General features: G+C 35.3%; 2 protein-coding genes across 4 annotated transcripts in view; one reads left to right on the top strand and one right to left on the bottom strand.

The window, feature by feature from the left end:
* Positions 1 to 10,904, top strand: part of LOC138690956 (aminopeptidase A-like) — a 211,629-nt gene extending 200,725 nt beyond the window's left edge. For both annotated transcript variants that reach the window (XM_069812546.1, XM_069812547.1), the window contains 4 exons: positions 3,402 to 3,534; positions 4,590 to 4,703; positions 8,995 to 9,103; positions 10,580 to 10,904. In XM_069812546.1, the coding sequence (XP_069668647.1) occupies positions 3,402 to 3,534; positions 4,590 to 4,703; positions 8,995 to 9,103; positions 10,580 to 10,732 (509 nt within the window). In that variant the 3' untranslated portion in view covers positions 10,733 to 10,904. The remainder of the gene's footprint in view (positions 1 to 3,401; positions 3,535 to 4,589; positions 4,704 to 8,994; positions 9,104 to 10,579) is intronic.
* LOC138690958 (uncharacterized) overlaps positions 1,529 to 18,677 on the bottom strand; it is a 90,369-nt gene continuing 73,220 nt past the window's right edge. Inside the window, exon 4 of one of the 2 annotated variants that reach the window (XM_069812552.1) lies at positions 1,529 to 2,936. In XM_069812552.1, coding sequence (XP_069668653.1) covers positions 2,859 to 2,936 — 78 coding nt within the window. In that variant the 3' untranslated portion in view covers positions 1,529 to 2,858. Of the gene's footprint in view, positions 2,937 to 13,488; positions 15,195 to 18,677 lie in introns of those variants that run through there. The other variant, XM_069812551.1, reaches the window with a different exon arrangement.

The raw sequence follows: 18,677 nt of genomic DNA, 5'->3' as shown, positions 1-18,677 counted from the left end.
ATAGTATAGTATAGTATAGTATTTATTAGCTGTCGTTATAGCAAAAGCTATTGACCTTTAACATAAAACATTTAAAATAAAAACACGTCCAAGACAGCAAAAATACGTGTGGGTGCTATCTACCTACACTGGTCAACAGTCATTTTGCACCAGACACAAAACTAACAAGTTCTTACTAATTTCGACCTTCTGATTTCAAAAATAAGACGCAAAATGTTTCATCAGTTCGGGTTTTCGAGATGCACAATATAATTCATTTTCTATGCATATTATTTGAAGAGTCCACTGCAAGAATGATGGATGTCATTTGGAATACATTTTGCAGGAGAAGCAATTGAAAGTTTGAAATGCTTGGCGCTCAAAGCTTAACTGAGATTTTCCGATCATTATTGGACAATGACTATCAGTGTTAATGCCATATAACTCTCTATGTACATTCTATATGTCTTAAGCTACGCATTGACAGTCTTGGTTCATTTTCGACAAGAAAGTGACATCCATCATTCTTGCATTCTCATTAAAAAAATCATCGTATTCTGTGTGTAACTAATTTGTTTCACAAATGTGACGACCCATTATGTGAAAACAATATTAGTATAAGTAGGCCACCATGCTAGAAGTACTTGTGGAAAAGGAAATTATTTTATTGCCCTTTTACGAGTCTATTTGGAGTAGGTGAAACAGGTTTGCGGTATGAATTCGCTTGAGTTTACCTGATTTTACTTGAGATGTGTATTTCTTTCATTGTGAACTTTAATTACATCACTGTAGTTTATATTTTGCAATAGTCCACCCTGTCAAAACCACTTCTAGAAGCAGAAATTGAAGACCTCCCTCAAAGAAGGTTGTATATCATATGAAAAAGTATATGATATACAACCTTATTTGAGGGAGGTCTTCAATCAGGGGCGGCTTTCGAAGGGGGGCTGCGGAGCTGCAGCACCCCTAGACATTTGTGGTTCTTCTCTCATTTTATGTTGTGAAATACATCTATTATACAGTCTCTATTTAGCGGCTCGAATTTTTTTAAAATTTCGCTCTCAATGACATGCACGCAATCGATACTGAAGTCACTTCCTCCCCTGGTGCTGCCAGAGCGAAACCAGAGACAAGGACTATAGGTGAAGCCATTTCCTCCCCTGGAGCTGCCAGTCTCATCTCGGATGCTTTGCGCGTTAGTTTTACCCCTCCTCCCTGCTGCCTCTGGCCGTGAATCCAGAGTTTCCAGGCGCTGCAAAATTTGCAGCAGTTTGTCAGTAGCGCGCAGTTTTAAATACATTTTCTTTAATGTTATGAGTATAAGAAGTGTAACAATGTTTAATTCTGTACAATATTTACAGTCTATTCAGTTCAGTACCTTAACAATTCAGGAGAAATGTGAAATTAAGTGCCCATCAGTTGAATCTCATAATGGAAAGAGCTGCTAAACAAAATACAAAGGCTCGCATATTTTTTTATTATTTATCCAGTATCCCTGCTTCCTTCTCTCGATCTCCACACAGTCTGTATTAGATTAATGTGTTTCAAAGACAATTCCATCAGCTGGGGCAACAAGATGGATTTAAAATAAGAACAGTAAATGTTGTTCATGAGAAGAAGGAGCCATTGCTAGAATGTTTTCAAACCATAATGGAATCTGAAACATCTAACATCACAATAAATGAGGCAAGCGCCCTGGTGCGTACTCTTGAATATCCTGATTCAATTTCTGGATCAGTTATTTTTTTTCATTTATTGATGTATCATGTATATATATTATACAAACAACTACAACAGCGCCAATTAGATATTTCTAAGGTTCAAATCTGCATACAAAAAATTAAATTATGGTTTATTTCACGACACTCGCAAGTGCAGGGGTTATATCAGCGTCGCCGGTGTGCCGGAATTTTGTCCGCAGGATTCTTTTAAATGCCAATAAATCTACTGACATGAGCCTATCTCATTTAAACACAACTTACAAGATAAGACGCATGGAACTAATCTTTAAATAAAATAAGTTGCTTGGTTTATTTTTGTATGCAGCCCCCCTTCATTCAATACTCACGAGCCGCCACTGTCTTCAATTGTTTTATTGTCCTTTCCAGTTCCATTTGTAGGGGGAGAAACAGGTTCCCCCAAATGAAATCACTTCGGTTTACCAGGAGAATTCTGTGGTGTTAGTATTCTGTGTAGGACGTGTATTTCTTTAAAGTGTGCTTTAATGATAATATTCAAAGTACGAATAGTTTTTATGTGCGGATTTGAAGGTTGTAGCATTGATTCTTGGAATGCAATTAGGCTATACAAGATTTTGCTGCTTTCTGTGTGAGTGGGACAGTTGTGCTCGAGATAAGCATTACCGGTATAAAATAAAATGACAATCACTAGAGCCAGGGAAGAAAAATATTATACATCAACCCTTTGTACCTCAAAGTAAAGTAATTTTACCCCCTTTACACATTAAGTTGGGGTTAATGAAGAATTTTGTTAAAAGGTTGAATCATGAAACTGAAGCATTTAAACATATCCAGGAAAAATTTCCTGCTATTAGTGACTTAAAAATAAAAGAGAGAGTTTTCAATGGACCATAAATTAGAAAAATAATGAAGGATAATCACTTCGAATCTTTGTTGGAAGGAAAAGAGAGAGCCACCTGGATTGCATTCAAGGAGGTTGTATTAATTTTTCTGGGTAACCATAGAAGTGAGAACTATGAAGAACTAGTGGAAAATTTAGACTACTCTTGGCGTATGAAACTGTGAGTTATAGCATGTCCCTGAAAATTCACTTCCTTCACTCCCATCTTGACTTTTTCCCCGAGAATTGTGGCGATTTCAGTGGTGAGCATGGTGAGAGGTTTCATCAAGAAATTTCAACTATGAAAAAAAGATACCAAGGACAGCAGAGTACCAATATGCTGGCAGAATATTGTTGGACTTTATCTCGTGATGTGCCTGAAAATGAAGAAAAAGAAAGCTGTAATCTTCTGAAAAGTGAATATTTAAGCTTATTGTCATTATATAAAGCAGTATTTTGAATAGATATAAATTATCTCGCTCTTCTGTCTCTGGCTACACGTTGCAATCTGGCTGCATCATTCAGTGACTTGAAATTGGTTGTTTTTAAATTAAATTTACACAGAAACTGTTCACGCTATTGAAATATTCCAGAGAAATAAATGATTCTTTATTAGATTTTCTATCGGTATGAACAGAAATTCACGATCCTACTCGCAATAATTATCGAATGAGAGGGTGTTAAACATTTTGGGGGGAGGGGGGAAACAAACTCAACATAAGCTATTCGTTCTGAAAATCTGCAGGGTTGTTTCACTTCCACTCTGTATATTTAAAATTGCTCTGAATAAAAAGTATGCTCATTTTATTGACACAAAAATTGCTTGCTTTTCTCATTGATAGGCTTGAAGTTGGCTGGAGGAGAGAGAGAATGGGACATTATGTGGAATCTGTACTTGAACGAAACAGATGCACAGGAAAGGATCAAGTTGCTCAGTGGATTAGCACATTCGTCCGAGCCTTGGATCTTGAAACGGTAAGAAGTTGGAAATAATCTTTCACAGTTTTTATTATCACTGATGATTGGAATTGAAATCTGGTATCAGGTTGCATTATGACTTTTGCTAATGGCTTTGTGACATGTAGAATCGCCTCTCCAGGCATAATTTTTATTTCGAGCATATTAAGTGATACTCTTTAATTTTACTTTCTGAATGTTTAATTCAGCTGGTTGTTTATGCAGATGACGTGAATATGTTAGGAGAAAACCCACAAACGATTAGGGAAAATACGGAAATTTTACTTGAAGCAAGTAAAGAGATAGGTTTGGAAGTAAATCCCGAAAAGACAATGTAGATGATTATGTCTCGTGACCAGAATATTGTACGAAATGGAAATATAAAAATTGGAAATTTATCCTTTGAAGAAGTGGAAAAATTCAAATACCTGGGAGCAACAGTAACACATATAAATGATACTCGGGAGGAAATTAAACATAGAATAAATATGGGAAATGCCTGTTATTATTCGGTTGAGAAGCTTTTATCATCTAGTCTGCTGTCAAAAAATCTGAAAGTTAGAATTTATAAAACAGCTATATTACTGGTTGTTCTTTATGGTTGTGAAACTTGGACTCTCACTTTGAAGAGGAACAGAGATTAAGGGTGTTTGAGAATAAGGTGCTTAGGAAAATATTTGGGGCTAAGAGGGGTGAAGTTACAGGAGAATGGAGAAAGTTACACAACACAGAACTGCATGCATTGTATTCTTCACCTGACATAATTAGGAACATTAAATCCAGACGTTTGAGATGGGCAGGGCATGTAGCACGTATGGGCAAATTCAGAACTGCATATAGAGTGTAAGTTGCGAGGCCAGAGAGAAAAAGACCTTTGGGGAGGCCGAGACGTAGATGGGAAGATAATATTAAAATTAATTTGAGGGAGGTGGGATATGATGGTAGAGACTAGGTTAATCTTGCTCAGGATAGGGACCAATGGTGAGCTTATGTGAGGTCGGCAATGAACGTCTGGGCTCCTTAAAAGTAAATAAGTAAGAGTATTTAATATAATTTTCTTGTTTTCGTTGCAGGTACATTGAACTTTCCAAGAATGAAACCAACGTCAGATCACAAGATTATTTCACCGTGCTTTCTTTCATCTCCCACAATCCAGTGGGAACACCAATAGTGTGGGATTTCATCAGGTAAGATACCAAACATCATAGCAGTGCATATGAAAGTCATCTCTTTTCAGATTGCAAGTGCTTGTCCATCTACCTTAACAGCTTACATATAATGTATGAGTATTTTTAAATGTATATGGATGGTACTATACAGGCCTATTGTTATGTTATGCTTGAAGACAATCCAAAACCACTTATGTAGCTCAAGCGGTAGCACGTTTGCCTATTGATCCAGAACTGCACTCAGGCGTGGATTCGATTCCCTCTTGGGCTGATTAATTGGTTGGTTTTTTTCGATGGTTTCTCCAATTGTAAGGCGAATGCCAGATGATCCATGGCGAATCCTTGGTCTCATCTCGCCAAATACCATCTCGATATCACAAGGGTAACCCCATTTTCGCAAATGATTTCTTCACGAATTGTGCTAATTGACCCAGGGAGTTAAAATGTTTATGTATGAGCGAGACTTGTTCTGTACTTGTCGTGAGTTTTCGTTTTTCCGTTTTTGTACGAATTTTAAGCATGGATCCCAGAGTCTGACGAAACAAGCTCTTGCTTACAAACCTACTGCAACAACGCGACGTTGGACGTCCAAAAAGAAGATGGAAAGATGATAAACTTGTGTGATCGGAACGGAAATCTTCATTATGATGATAATGATGATGATGATGATGATGATGATACTTTTCACTATTTACATTATTTAAATGACTTTTTTTACGAATTATAGTATTTTTATTTACCGACATTGAGGTATTTTATGTTTTTATGTATTTTATGTTCAGTATTGCTTATATGAAACAACAAGTCAAAGTCGGGGTAGGAGAAGAAATGTCAGAAGGATGTGAAATTGCGAAAAGAATACGTCAAGGTTGCCCTTTATCACTTATCCTTTTCAACATTACTTGGAGGACTTAGTAAAGAACTGTTTTCAGAACATGGGAAAAGTAATAGAAGGAGGAAGAAGAATAAAGTGTATAAAATTTGCTGATGATATGGCATTGTTAGCAGAAAAGGAGGTGATGCTAAGGGATATGCTACTGGAACTAAATGAAAGCTATGAGCAGTATGGGATGAAGTTAAATGCGAACAAGACGAAGACCATGGTCAAGGGAAGAAAAATAAAGAAGGTAAACTTGCGCATTCTAAATGAGGCAGAAGAATAAGTGGACAGCTTCATATACTTGGGGTGTACCATAGGCAGTAACGTTAGCTGCTGCCAGGAAGTCAAAAGGAGGATAGAAATGGCCAAGGAAGCTTTTAATAGAAAAAGGAGCATCTTCTGTGGACCTCTGAAAAAAAAAAAAACAAAGGAAGAGACTAATGAACTGCTTTGTATGGAGTGTGGTTGTATGGGGCAGAAACATAGACATTATGACGAAGTGAAGAGAAGCGAATAGAAACATTTGAAATGTGTATATGGAAAAGAATGGAATGTGTGAAGTAGACAGACACAATAAGAAATGAAGCTATGTTAGAAAGAGTGGGTGAAGAAAGAATGATGTTAAAACTGATCAGGAAGAGGAAAAGTAATTGGTTGGGTCACTGCTGAGAAGAAACTGCCTACTGAAGGATGCACTGGAAGGCAATGGTGATATTCATGAAGTTTAACAACCAGTTCTCTCATGCGTACTTACAGTATGTTAAACATATACAGTATATGTCCATGGTAATTGAAGGGTACATGGGAATAACGATCAAGGTCGATTTTAGAAAGTTTCGAGAAAAACGAATTTTAAAGTTTAAGCACTTAATACTTTGTTATGTACATATTTAATAGAAATTGACCTAGTGGAATGTCAAGAACAATGATTTCTTATTACTAGCTAGGCCACATGATAGTACTTCCTTTCCACTATAAGATAGCATTATTAACTCAATTTCGACTTTTGATGGACCTTGATCGTTTTTCCCGTGTACCCTTCAATTGCAAATATTACCTAGAAATAATTTAACAACCAGTTCATTTAAACCGGTGTGAACCGGCCGAATATCACCACTGTTGGAAAAAATGGTGAACAGGAGAAGAGTTCGGGGCAGAAGAAGATGTCAGACAATAGACGACATTAAGTTATATGGATCATGTAAGGAGACAAAGGGGGAGGCAGAAATAAGGAAGATTGGAGAAAGCTGGGTTTGCAGTGAAAGACCTACCCTTGAGCACAACACTGAATGAATGAATGATGTATTTCATTGAACATTTTCTGGTATCCCTAGCATGCACTATGTCCATCAACGTTAAATAATCTGGTATTTGATAACTTATAGCGTGCTTAAATAACTAAAAATAAAAAACAATAAAAATTTAGTAGCCCTCATCTAATCATAGTTAGTCACTTTAATCGTATTTTTGAAGTAGGATAGTCATGTTATTTAACATCGTGTCACTGACTTTGCACATGACTACTTTACTTGGAGTCTTCTGTAATACGGTCAACACAATCAGGAGCTATGTTTGATCCATTACAGCAGTGAGATATATTTTATAACTCATCATGATACTAGTAAGGAAAATAAAATTCTTAGATCATATTATGGAGAAGGAGGATAGTGCCATTGAAAAGAAGTGTTTGCAGTTTGTTCGGGACACAAATTTGAAATCCAATCGGCTAGAAGATTTAAAGAACAAGGTGAGTAGATTAGATCTAAGATGGTTATGGGAGGAAATTGGGGTAATGAATTTAAATGTAATTTGTAAAATTGTAAAAGAGAAGTGTAATGAAACTACGAGACAGGAATTGTATCAAAATCTCAACGAATTAAGAACATTTAGTAACTATGAGGACATTAAAACATCATGGGAACAAGAAGAATACGTCAGAATAAATAATAGGAAAGTGAGGATGGGCTTAGCTTGGTGGAGACTAGGAATATGGAAATTGAAAAACAGGAGGGGTACCATAGAGAAGGATATCTGCCCCCTTTGTGGCATGGGAGAAGATGCGTTCCATATATTATTAGAGTGTCAAGACACAGACAATACAAGGAAAAAGTGGATAAATAATAAATTTCTGAATATGAATAGATATGTAGCGTATAAGAAAATATGTAATATAACTAATATAAGAGAGTTAAATAAACTGGGCAAATTTTTAATGATAGTGAAGATGAAATGGGAAGAGAAAGTTAAAAGTAATGGTGTATTAAATTGATCTTGTAGTGTGTATATGTTTTTTTGTTTTGTTTTTGTTTATTTTTTTTTTAAGTTGCAAGACTTGGCATAGGTGATTAAAATTGTAAAGTAAGGGAGATCTGGGGTAATATAGAATTGTAACAGGTCTGTCTTACAGATATATTCGCTCGTTTTCATACTCTCTCTCGCTATCATAATATTAATACTCGATCACAACGCGATAACACGCTAGAAATTCCACTTCACACATCATCTCTGTATTCCTCATCTTTCACTGTTGCTACCTCTCGTCACTGGAACTCTCTGCCGCCTGAAGTCAAGGGCTGCCAAACATTGAAATCTTTCAAATCCAAGTTAGAAAATTATCTTATGACGAGTTGCCAAACTAACTTACGATTATGACAAGTGTTGTATTGCATGTTTCCACTTATTCACATTTTTTGTTATGTTCTAGTAATATTTAACTTATTTTATATTTTTGTTTTCCTATTTTCCGATAATGGTATATCTATAATGTGATAAGTTGAGCTATATATAATCACAATTTTCCTTACTGTGTGTACCTAAAAATATTGTATGCTTTGTACTGCACTATTTTATTACTACTATTAGTATTATTATTATTAGTATTATTATTATTATTATTATTATCATCATCATCATCATCATCATCATCAATAATTGTCTTATTTTTTTATACTTTGTATGTCTCATTTATTTTAACCTGCTGTTCACATTTTATTATACTTTTTCCTTTCTTTCTGTATGTTATATATTATGTCTGATTTTTACTTACTTGTTGTTTACATTTTATTATTATTATCTTATTCAGTTCTATGTGTAAAATTGTAGTGTACTTTGTAAATTTGTAGTGTTTTTTGTAACGCAGTTTTACTCCTGGTTGAGTGTTAGAGAAGGCCGTATGGCCTTAACTCTGCCAGGTTAAATAAATCATTATTATTATTATTATTATTATATATGATAGATGAATAAATATATATGAAAATACACTTTTGGGAAGTCTGCCTCCGGATACCAGAAGAAGGAAAGAAGAGGGGAAGACCAAGAACTACCTCTCACTGCTCTTATTTGCTCCACTTTTCTGACCCTGGTCTAGTCGGAATGCCTCTCACTAGGATTTTGATTAATGTATGTTAATGAAATTATTTTACTTTGCAGAGATGAGTGGCAGTATCTTGTGGACAGATTCACTCTGAATGACCGGTACCTAGGTCGAATGGTTCCAGTCGTCACCAGTTCATTCAGCTCGGAATTAAAGTTGAAGGAGGTGGGTGTAGAAATTAGTCTACCGAAGTCTCATATGTATGTATGTATGTATGTATTTATTTACACTGCAAGTGGACAAGCACCCAGTGGCAGTGGTACATACAATATGAACAATACAAAATAAAATTACAATACACAATACAATTATATAATACACAATACAATTAGATAACACAATACAATTATATACACAGTACAATCAGAATACACAATACAATAATACATGAAATAACTTAAGTAACTGATTAACTAGTGGACTTACTCATGTTCATTATGTAAGTCTGTGTGGCTTACAGCTGTTTCGGTGCTTCATCACACCATCTTCAGAGCCTACTAGATCTCGGCGTCATCTCGAACTTCTCTGCCTGTTATGTGGGTGCGTTTGATTGTTGAAAGGTGTTGAATAGTGGAGTCAAATAGTGTGTGTGTACTGAAATTGATCTGTGTGTTGAGAATTTGATCAGGGTGTGTTTTGGTGTACGCAAGATTCAAAATGGAAAATAACCTAATTAATAAGTGAATTTAATTTTACATTACAACCTACATATGTATAGGCTCTACATAAGTTTCACATTGGTACTGTACTGATAATAATCTTTCACTTTACTCTCATCTCACTCACTGTACTGGCACAATGATACATTTCACTGACACTATATAACACATTTCACTGACACTATAGAACACATTTCATTGACATTATAAATTATCACTGATCGAAACTATTCACTGCACTGTAAAAGCCACAACTTCACTGACTTACCACGCTTCACTGATACAACAGTTCAAATAAGACAAACAAATACAGACTTATTCATACTTATAAACAGAACTACATTTAAACTAAACTTACAATTCACACCAAGGGAGTAACTCGTCAGGCTAAATAAATATATGTCACCTTAAAAAATAAATGTCACCTTAATTTTAATTTACACTTTATACACAACTTTTAAAGTTAGTCTTGAATTTCCTTAAGAAAGGACAGCCCTCAAAGATTGCTGCAGGTAGGTCATTTCAATCATTTATAGTTCTATTTAAAAATGAGAATTTACCTACATTTGTTTTCTGTTTCCTACTTTTGATTTTAAAATCATGATCGTTCCTATCATAGTACGTTGGCTTCTCTAACCGAGCCGTTATGTCTATCCATGCTAGATGTGCTCTATACAATGATGTTATTCTAGTTTTTCTACGTCTGTTTTCCAATGTTTCCCATTTAAGTTCTTTTATCATATCATTTCCGTCTTCTCTTTTACCTTTAACAAATTTAGCTGCCCTATACTGGATTCTTTCTAAGGAATTTATCTGATATATTCCATAGGGATCCCAACATGTAGTTCCGTATTCCATTAACCGTCGCACTAATGTTAGATATGCTATTTCCCTCGATGTGTGGAGATTAAAATCATATTTTTTTCTGGTACATTGAACTTATCTTCTTCTTGATGGATGAAATTGTTTCATTTAATTTCAGATGGAGACGTTCTTCAAAGAGTATCCAGACGCAGGTGCTGGGAAGACAGGCCGTAGTCAAGCCCTGGATCACGTGCGTAAGAATATCAACTGGCTGAACCGTCATAGCAAGTCTCTTGGAGACTGGATCAACAGAGTTGATGCAGTGTGTTGAGGTGTTAGGTTGCAAAGACGTTGAAGTATGTTAACTCTCTTGATGCCTGAGAATTTTTGCATATGTGAAATATATTGTGTACCAATAACTACTTAGACATGAATTTGTACCTATAAATTGTTCAAGGTGAGTTTGGCTTTTTCAAATAAAGTAAATGCCGTTTCACAATGAATTTAAATGTCCAGTACTTCCTAATTGCATTGTCATATGAAGTATATTATCATCCCTGGTGCTCTTGCACTTACCCACGTTTCCCTGCTCACCACCAGATCCTAGGTTCTCTCTCGTTCATAATCAGATGAGGCGATGAATTTAATTAGAATGTAGAATATAGAATGTTTTATTTTCACTGGCAGAGTTAAGGCCATAAGACCTTCTCTTCCTCTACAACAGTCTTAATCAATACAGTAGTGACATAAGTCACAAAAATACATATTTAAATTATAAATATTTACAATACACGAAAGAATCTACAGCAAGAGCCTTGAGTTAAATTTTAATGATCAATTTAACCTGCTGATTCCTGAGACATTTTTTGTCTTATTTTTAAAGTTCAATATAGTTCTACACTTCAAAAAAAAGTCACTGACATGAGAAAAAATGCTGAAAAAAATCCTGCAGGTTACAGTTAGACCACAAATGTAGATATATTATACTATACCTCGAGTCTCTGCACATACATCTTATATTTCATATTTCATATTTATTATCATCATACGGCTTTCAGATAGTGGTTTCCCTCACATATACATCTTATATCATAATCATGTATGAAGTATGTTGTTGTTGTTTTGTAATGCCAGGCGTTTGACAATAAAGTCATTTGACCTCTTGCACTCCAATATTTTTCAAAGATATTATCATGACCAGCCACTGAAGCACAGATTTTGAGGTGTTCCGAATCCATTTCTTGGTTTGAGTTGCACAATGGGCAGCTAGGGGACTGACATATTCCAATTCTATGCAGGTGTTTGGCCAAACAATCATGGCCTGTTGCCAATCTAAATGCAGCTACAGACGATTTTCGTGGTAAATCGGGAATTAACTGTGGATTTTGATGCAGAGAGTTCCATTTTTCCCTTGGAATTGAGTTATCAAATTTTGTTTGTTGAAGTCTAAGTATGTAGATTTAATAAATCTCTTCACAGTGTAATACGTAGATTTAGTAACAGGTCTGTAAGTAGCAGTGCTGCCCTTCTTTGCTAAAGCATCTGCATTCTCGTTTCCCAGGATTCCACAATGGGATGGTATCCATTGGAATACAATTATTTTATTGAGTGATATTAATTGAGAGAGCATTTTAGTTATTTCTGCTGTTTTGAGATGAAGGTGTGTGTTTAGAGACGATTGATAGAATACCTGCTTTGGAGTCTGACAATATAACTGCATTCCTAAATTTATTGATGTGGCATAGAAGACTCCTGAGACATTCACTTATTGCAATGATTTCACCATCAAAACTTGTTGTTCCATATCCAAGAGATCTATAAAGTGAGAAGAGACAGCACGTAACACCTGCACCAGCACCTTGTTCTCTGGAGATCAAGGATCTGTCGGTGTATAAATGAAGCCAGTTTTGTGGAGGGTACCTAATATTAATTGTCTCTAAAGACAATTGTTTCAGTATTTCAGTGTTTACTTCTGATTTCAGTATTTCTTCTGTTAAATTTAGATTATATTCTATATTTAATAGAGTTAAAGGGTTTGGTTTAATTTGTAAGTTTTCTTTTAAATTAGGGATATTGATTTTCTGTTTTAATTCTTGAACAATGGATATGAAACTTTTTTGAGTTTTCAATCTACAGAGAGGACTGTATGAATGCCAATTGTTTCCTGGTAATCTGATAAGTTTTTCATATTGAATCAGTGCTTTTTCTTCTATTGTCATTTTGATGCTGTTAATATTAGTGAGGAATCTCATAGAATCTATTGGAGTTGTTTTGATTCCACCAGTAATGAGTCTGAGAGCTTGGTTTTGAACTTTAGTTCAGTCTTCTTGGCTGATGTTACAGCCAGCATTCCATTGTAGGATGTTTAGTTGATTCTGTACCATTAAAGTAGTCCCCGCCCGGAGATCCGATTGGGGGACTATTTTACCTCCGGATAATTTTACCTTAATGGTACTCATTTCATATTGGAGTTAAATGGCAAGTTGTAGCCGATTTAAGTGAACACCATATTTTAACGTTTTGGTGGCTACTTCATTCACACACAACCCCCAGAATGTCTGGAGGACCACACCTGCTGTTGGTCGACGGGTCCATTGGACCTAGCTGGGAGATCTTGTTGATCACCAGCTTTCCCTCCTTAAGCCACTGGAGGACGATTTTAATGGCATAGCAGGTCAGCACTAGGAACAGAAAAGTAGAAAGAGGAGGAAGGAAAGGGAAATGAACCCCTAGGCCTCGAATGCTCTAATGCCGTCGGGGTCGAAGAAAGTAAGAGTTCAGTCAGAGGACTGGATAGGAAAGGGTAAAGAGGGAATTAGGTATTGGATAGAGGAAAATTATACCAAATTCAGTCAATAACTCATCAAGCTGATCAGTGCTAATGGATGAGTAGCCCCTCCCTTTAGTTCAGCTCGTAAAATTATGCTTACTAACAGCTGCACCACGGGAAGGTAGGGATGGGACATTGGGTATTTGTCCAGGTTGGTTCCTTAAAGCCTTCAATGGGAAGGATTAATGGCTCTCCCCCCTGTATCCGACAGATACCCTTTTGCAGCCATGTATGAAGTATAGAATAGTACAGTATACTCTTAGGACTTGGGAGGTTAAGTTTATTTAATTAGAGATAAAGTCTATGCGAAAAAGTAATAAATAATAACTTAATTTACAGCTAAAATGATTCAATTCGATCTATATGTAATATATAAAGAAATATAACTAAGTTGAATTAGTTACAATACCACATTGAAATATCGTATAATAGCACTTAAGACTTAAACTTTGGTGCAAGAGTGCTATGATTTTTCTCTAACAATAAGCACTTACATCTATAAGTGTACAGGGTGAACAGTAAGTAATGTAATTAATTTCAGGGGGTTATTCTTTGAGATATTTTCCTCGTTTTTCCTTCCTTTTACAGATTCATTCATTCATTTAGTATTCTGCCCAAGGCAGGTCTTTCACTGCAAACCCAGCTTTCTCCAGTCTTTCCTATTTCCTGCCTTCCTCTTTGTTTCCTCTTATGATCCATATATCTTAATGTCGTCTATCATCTGATATCTTCTTCTACTCCGAACTCTTCTTCCGTTCATCATCCCTTCCAGTGCATCCTTCAGCAGGTAGTTTCTTCTCAGCCAGTGACCCAACCAATTCCTTTTCCTCTTCCTGATCAGTTTCAGCATCATTCTTTCTTCACCCACTTTTTCCAACACAGCTTTATTTCTTATTCTGTCTGTCCACTTCACATGTTCCATTCTTCTCCATATCCACATTTCAAATGCTTCTATTCCCTTCTCTTCACTTCGTCGTAATGTCCATGCTTTTGCCCCATACAATGCCACACTCCATACAAAGCACTTCACCAGTCTCTTCCTAGTTCTTTTTCCAGAGGTCCGCATAAAATGCTCTTTTTTCTATTAAAAGCTTCCTTGGCCATTGCTATCCTTCTTTTTACTTCCTGGCAGCAACTCAGGAGGTTAAGTTTATTTAATTAGATCTATTTAAGAGGTAAAGTCTATGCGAAAAAGTAATAACTTAATTTACGAGCTAAAATGATTCAGTTCTATCTCTATGTAATAAATGAAGAAATACAACTAAACTGAGTTAGTTAAAATACCACATTGAAATAAATTGTTTTATATGAAACATTTCATACCATGTTTTTGGAAAACCAGTGTATTATAATAATAAATGATTGCAAGAATTTTAGTTTTGTCTACATGTGCAGAAATTTCTGCAAATTTAAAGGACAAAACTAAAATTCTTCCAATCACTTATCATAATACACTGCTCTCTTAAAATGACAGAACATATTCGGAATTAAATCGATGGCTTTCCCATACACTCCATGAAATATTTCACATAAAACCATTTTTATCTCTAAAGGGGTGAAAAACGAGCAAAATTGTTTTGTTTGAAATATCTCAAGGAATAACCATTTTAAATTAATGATATTACTTATGGTTCACCATGTATACTTCGCTAGATTTATTTGTTTTAGGCTATGTATTGTAGGAGTAATGAATTTTTAAATGTTGCAAGATCACATAAAAAAATTGCAATTTTTCAATACATAAAAATGTGCTGAGTGTTCCCAGTCATTGAAAATATTATCACCAAAATTATTTGGTACGTTTAATATTAGATGGGTGTCATTGTGATACAAAAACGTAAATTCCGAAAATAAATGCTGTAATTTTTTGCATGTATAGTCGATCTTGAGTGGAAGTTGGCCTTGACATTTCGTAAAATCCGCTGTCCAAGCCCGACTTCGATGGTGTGCTCAGCAATCTCATCTAATGTGAAAAGAACAACAAAAAATGCCTATTTTTAACAAGGTTTAAAATATATATACTGAAAATTAATCACAAACACTTGCCTTTGACTAGTAGTGATCTATTCCCATAACAATTTCAGTGGAGTTAGGTACAAAGGAAGATGATTTCCCTTCTTTCCCTGAATGAAGAAATCCGAATTTTAAAATAAGGTGATGCCGCTATCGTTTTTCAAGCAGATGATGATGATGATGATGATGATGATGATGATGATGATGAAGATTATAATTGAGGCGGGTTCCAGAATAAGGGCACATAAGTTTGTGTCCTTTTTTCCAAAGATTGCATTAATTGACCGTTCAAGTTCATAGGAATATACCTACCACTTTTTGTTTCTTGTCTATGCAACAACGGGGCAGGAGAGCTGTTTATGCAACGATGCTAGGGGTCATGTGCATCAGCAGTTCACAGCTCATAGGTATATCTTTCTATATACACCTTGATTACACAACTTTTAACACTATATCACTTCGGAAAATGTATTATTTGTCTTTCTTGTGTTAAATTTTATATTACCTTGTTAACATGTTTCAACCTGCTATTGGCCACCAACAGAACTGGTTGTTGCTCGTCTTGGCGCCTTTTGTTTTGTTTCCTGTGAGGGTGTGTTTGTGTAGTGTAATGTGGAGTCAAAGAGTGCGTGTGTTCTGAAATTGAGTTGTGTGTTGAGAATTTCATTTGGGTGTGTTTTTGTGTGTCTGTACATTTCGTATTGTTCTAGTGTGTTTAGTTTCTGGCTTTTTGGTTGGATGTATAGAATTTCCATGTCCGTGTTGATGTCTCTGTAGGTGTGGTTTGCATTTGTGTTGTGTTCTGCATATGTGGAAGTGTTTTGTAATTTTGTTATGGCTGTGATGTGTTCTTTGTAACGTGTTTGAATTGATCTGCCTGTCTGTCCTATGTAGAAGTTGTTGCAGGTGTTGCATTTGAGTTTGTATACGCCTGTGTGGTTGTATTTATTTGTTTGTTTGTGTTGTTTGTATGTTGAGATGTTTTGTAGAGTATTATATTTTGTTCTGTATGTGATACTATAATTTAATTTCTTGAATGAGGGTGCAATCTTGTGTGTGTTTTTGTTTTCGTATGTTAGTGTGATGTATTTTTTGTGTTCTTGTGTTTGTGTTGTATTCTTATGTTTTTTGTGATTATGTTTTGTCTTTCTTATTATGTTGTCTATTATGTTGGGGTTGTATCCGTTTTCTTGTGCTATGTACAGTGAAACCTCTCAGTTACGGACATCGAAGGGATGTAACAATCTGTCCGCTTCTGGGAGGTGTCCTTTATTGGGAGGGAGGCTCCCCAATCTAATAGAAAATTTACAATATGCATTATATATCCCTTCACGCTTTAAATGATATGTATTACTGTAGTTTAATTCTAAATACAGTATACTGCAATAAATTCTTTGCAACTTTGAACTACAGTAGATAAGACCGAAAAAGGAAAATACAGTACTGTGTCATGCAACTTTAGTCTAGGTCTTCAGTTATGCAGTACTGTAATTTACAGTTTCCAACTTAACCTTTACGTTCAGGTGCCATGTCTCTCGAAACAGAACAACTGATTGAAGTGAAAAGAATAATCGTACTAACCCTATCATGTGTCGAATACAATTTCACGATCGTGGAAACCTTGGACTCATCAGACAGGTTAAATTTTATGACTTTGTTTATCCACCCGCTTCTAGCTAAGAAGGGGCCAGTAGTAGCCTACTAGACTCTTATTGTCTTCTTTCATGTTAAGGAATTTCTGTACAGTTCTCGAAACTAAATTTTCCACTTTTGTAACACATTAGGTCTTGAAATCCAAGTTCTGTCCGCAGTTAGGAGGTAAAGCAAGCTTTAGGACTGTGAAACAGCTGTCCGTGTCGTGTCTGAGAATGTCCGTAAACGAGACTTAAATTATTATTATTTCTATATTATTTCAGTTGGGGCATGAAAATCTGTCCGTATATGAGGAGTGTCGTATCTTGGGGGTGTCCGTAAGGAGAGGTTTCACTGTATTTGATTGTGTTTAGTTCTTCTTTCTATCCATACGCTGTCGTGCAGTAGGTTCAACCGTTTACAGATTGAGGCTTATAGAGTATGTACTTATTGATGATAGTGTTTTATGTACACAATTAAAAAACTTATCTTGTAATTATTATTAAAAAATGGAAGGTACTTTAAGTAATTCTGTTCTGTTATTGTTTCATGGGAACTCCTACTTCTATTGTTTCATGGAAACTCAAACAAAAAAGAATGCTAATTCAGTGACATCGTTTTTGTATGACTGCCTTCAAATAAATCTTAAAAAATTTCCTAACGTGGAAACTGTCATAATGATGTCTGGTGCCGCAGGAGGACAAAATAGAAATTCGACGCTTCTGAAGTTTTCTGCTTGGTTTGCCAAGGTATATCAGGTTGAAATAACCCATATTTTCTGTTCGTGGTCATTCATTCACACAATGTGACAGAAACTTTGGACTTGTGAGATCTCCTATGAAAAGAAAGTAACCATTGTAACTGCAAAACCATGGTTGAAAGCTATAGCAACATGCAGAAAACATCCTAGTAACTTTGAGATTGTAATGGATCGTACTATTATAAAAGAGTAGGATACGCCCTATTTCATGAAGATTCCATCTCATAGACGCAAATTTAGATTATGAAGTACGTTATAGTGAAATACATAATAGATGGTACTTTTCTGTGCTCCGAAAATTACAACCCCTTATGGATTACCTTCAACTATTTCATCAGACTGAATAGAAATAGGTATGATGACATCAAACCTACGATTATTCCATTCCCAACAATCAGCCAAGTCAAGGTTGACGACATAAGATCTCTATTTAAGTACTTAAACGAGGACGACATGAAATGGCTAGAATTTGTCCTCGAATCTCATAACATATAGAAAAACAAAGTAGTACTATGCATATGCATAGACAATAAAAATTTTGTAAAATAAGTTGATTTCTATTCATTGGAATACAATGAGATGTTAATAATTTTTATGTTAATAATTTTTTCTATTTGAAATTATTTTTTAAATGGTTTAGCTTTGTTTATTCTTTCCTTTTTATTACTCCTTAAGTTTATTTAAAGCAAATAAAAGTATCTTTGGAAAAAGGGCACATAGGTCATACCTATTGTACTTACTATTGTGACAAAATATCGGTAGGTTTACAATTAATGTAATATATACATATTAGCATATTAACAAACGATGAATTTATAAAATATAAGGAACTAAATCAAAATTGTATTTGAAATGCGTACTGGCAACACAACACCTTTGCAGGTCATTATCTCAAAATGCACTTTACAGTATGTGCCATTCTTCCAGAACCAGCCTCAATTACGATGATGTTGATGAAGCGTTGTTTTCAATGGTAACCTTGCTTCATGTTAACCACATGACTAGGCAACCCCGCTATATGTGACAGTCTACAGTCAGAAA

Source organism: Periplaneta americana, chromosome 16 (assembly GCF_040183065.1).
Source record: "Periplaneta americana isolate PAMFEO1 chromosome 16, P.americana_PAMFEO1_priV1, whole genome shotgun sequence".
Taxonomy (NCBI): Eukaryota; Metazoa; Arthropoda; class Insecta; order Blattodea; family Blattidae; genus Periplaneta; species Periplaneta americana.
This window is presented reverse-complemented; position numbering and strand designations above follow the sequence as displayed.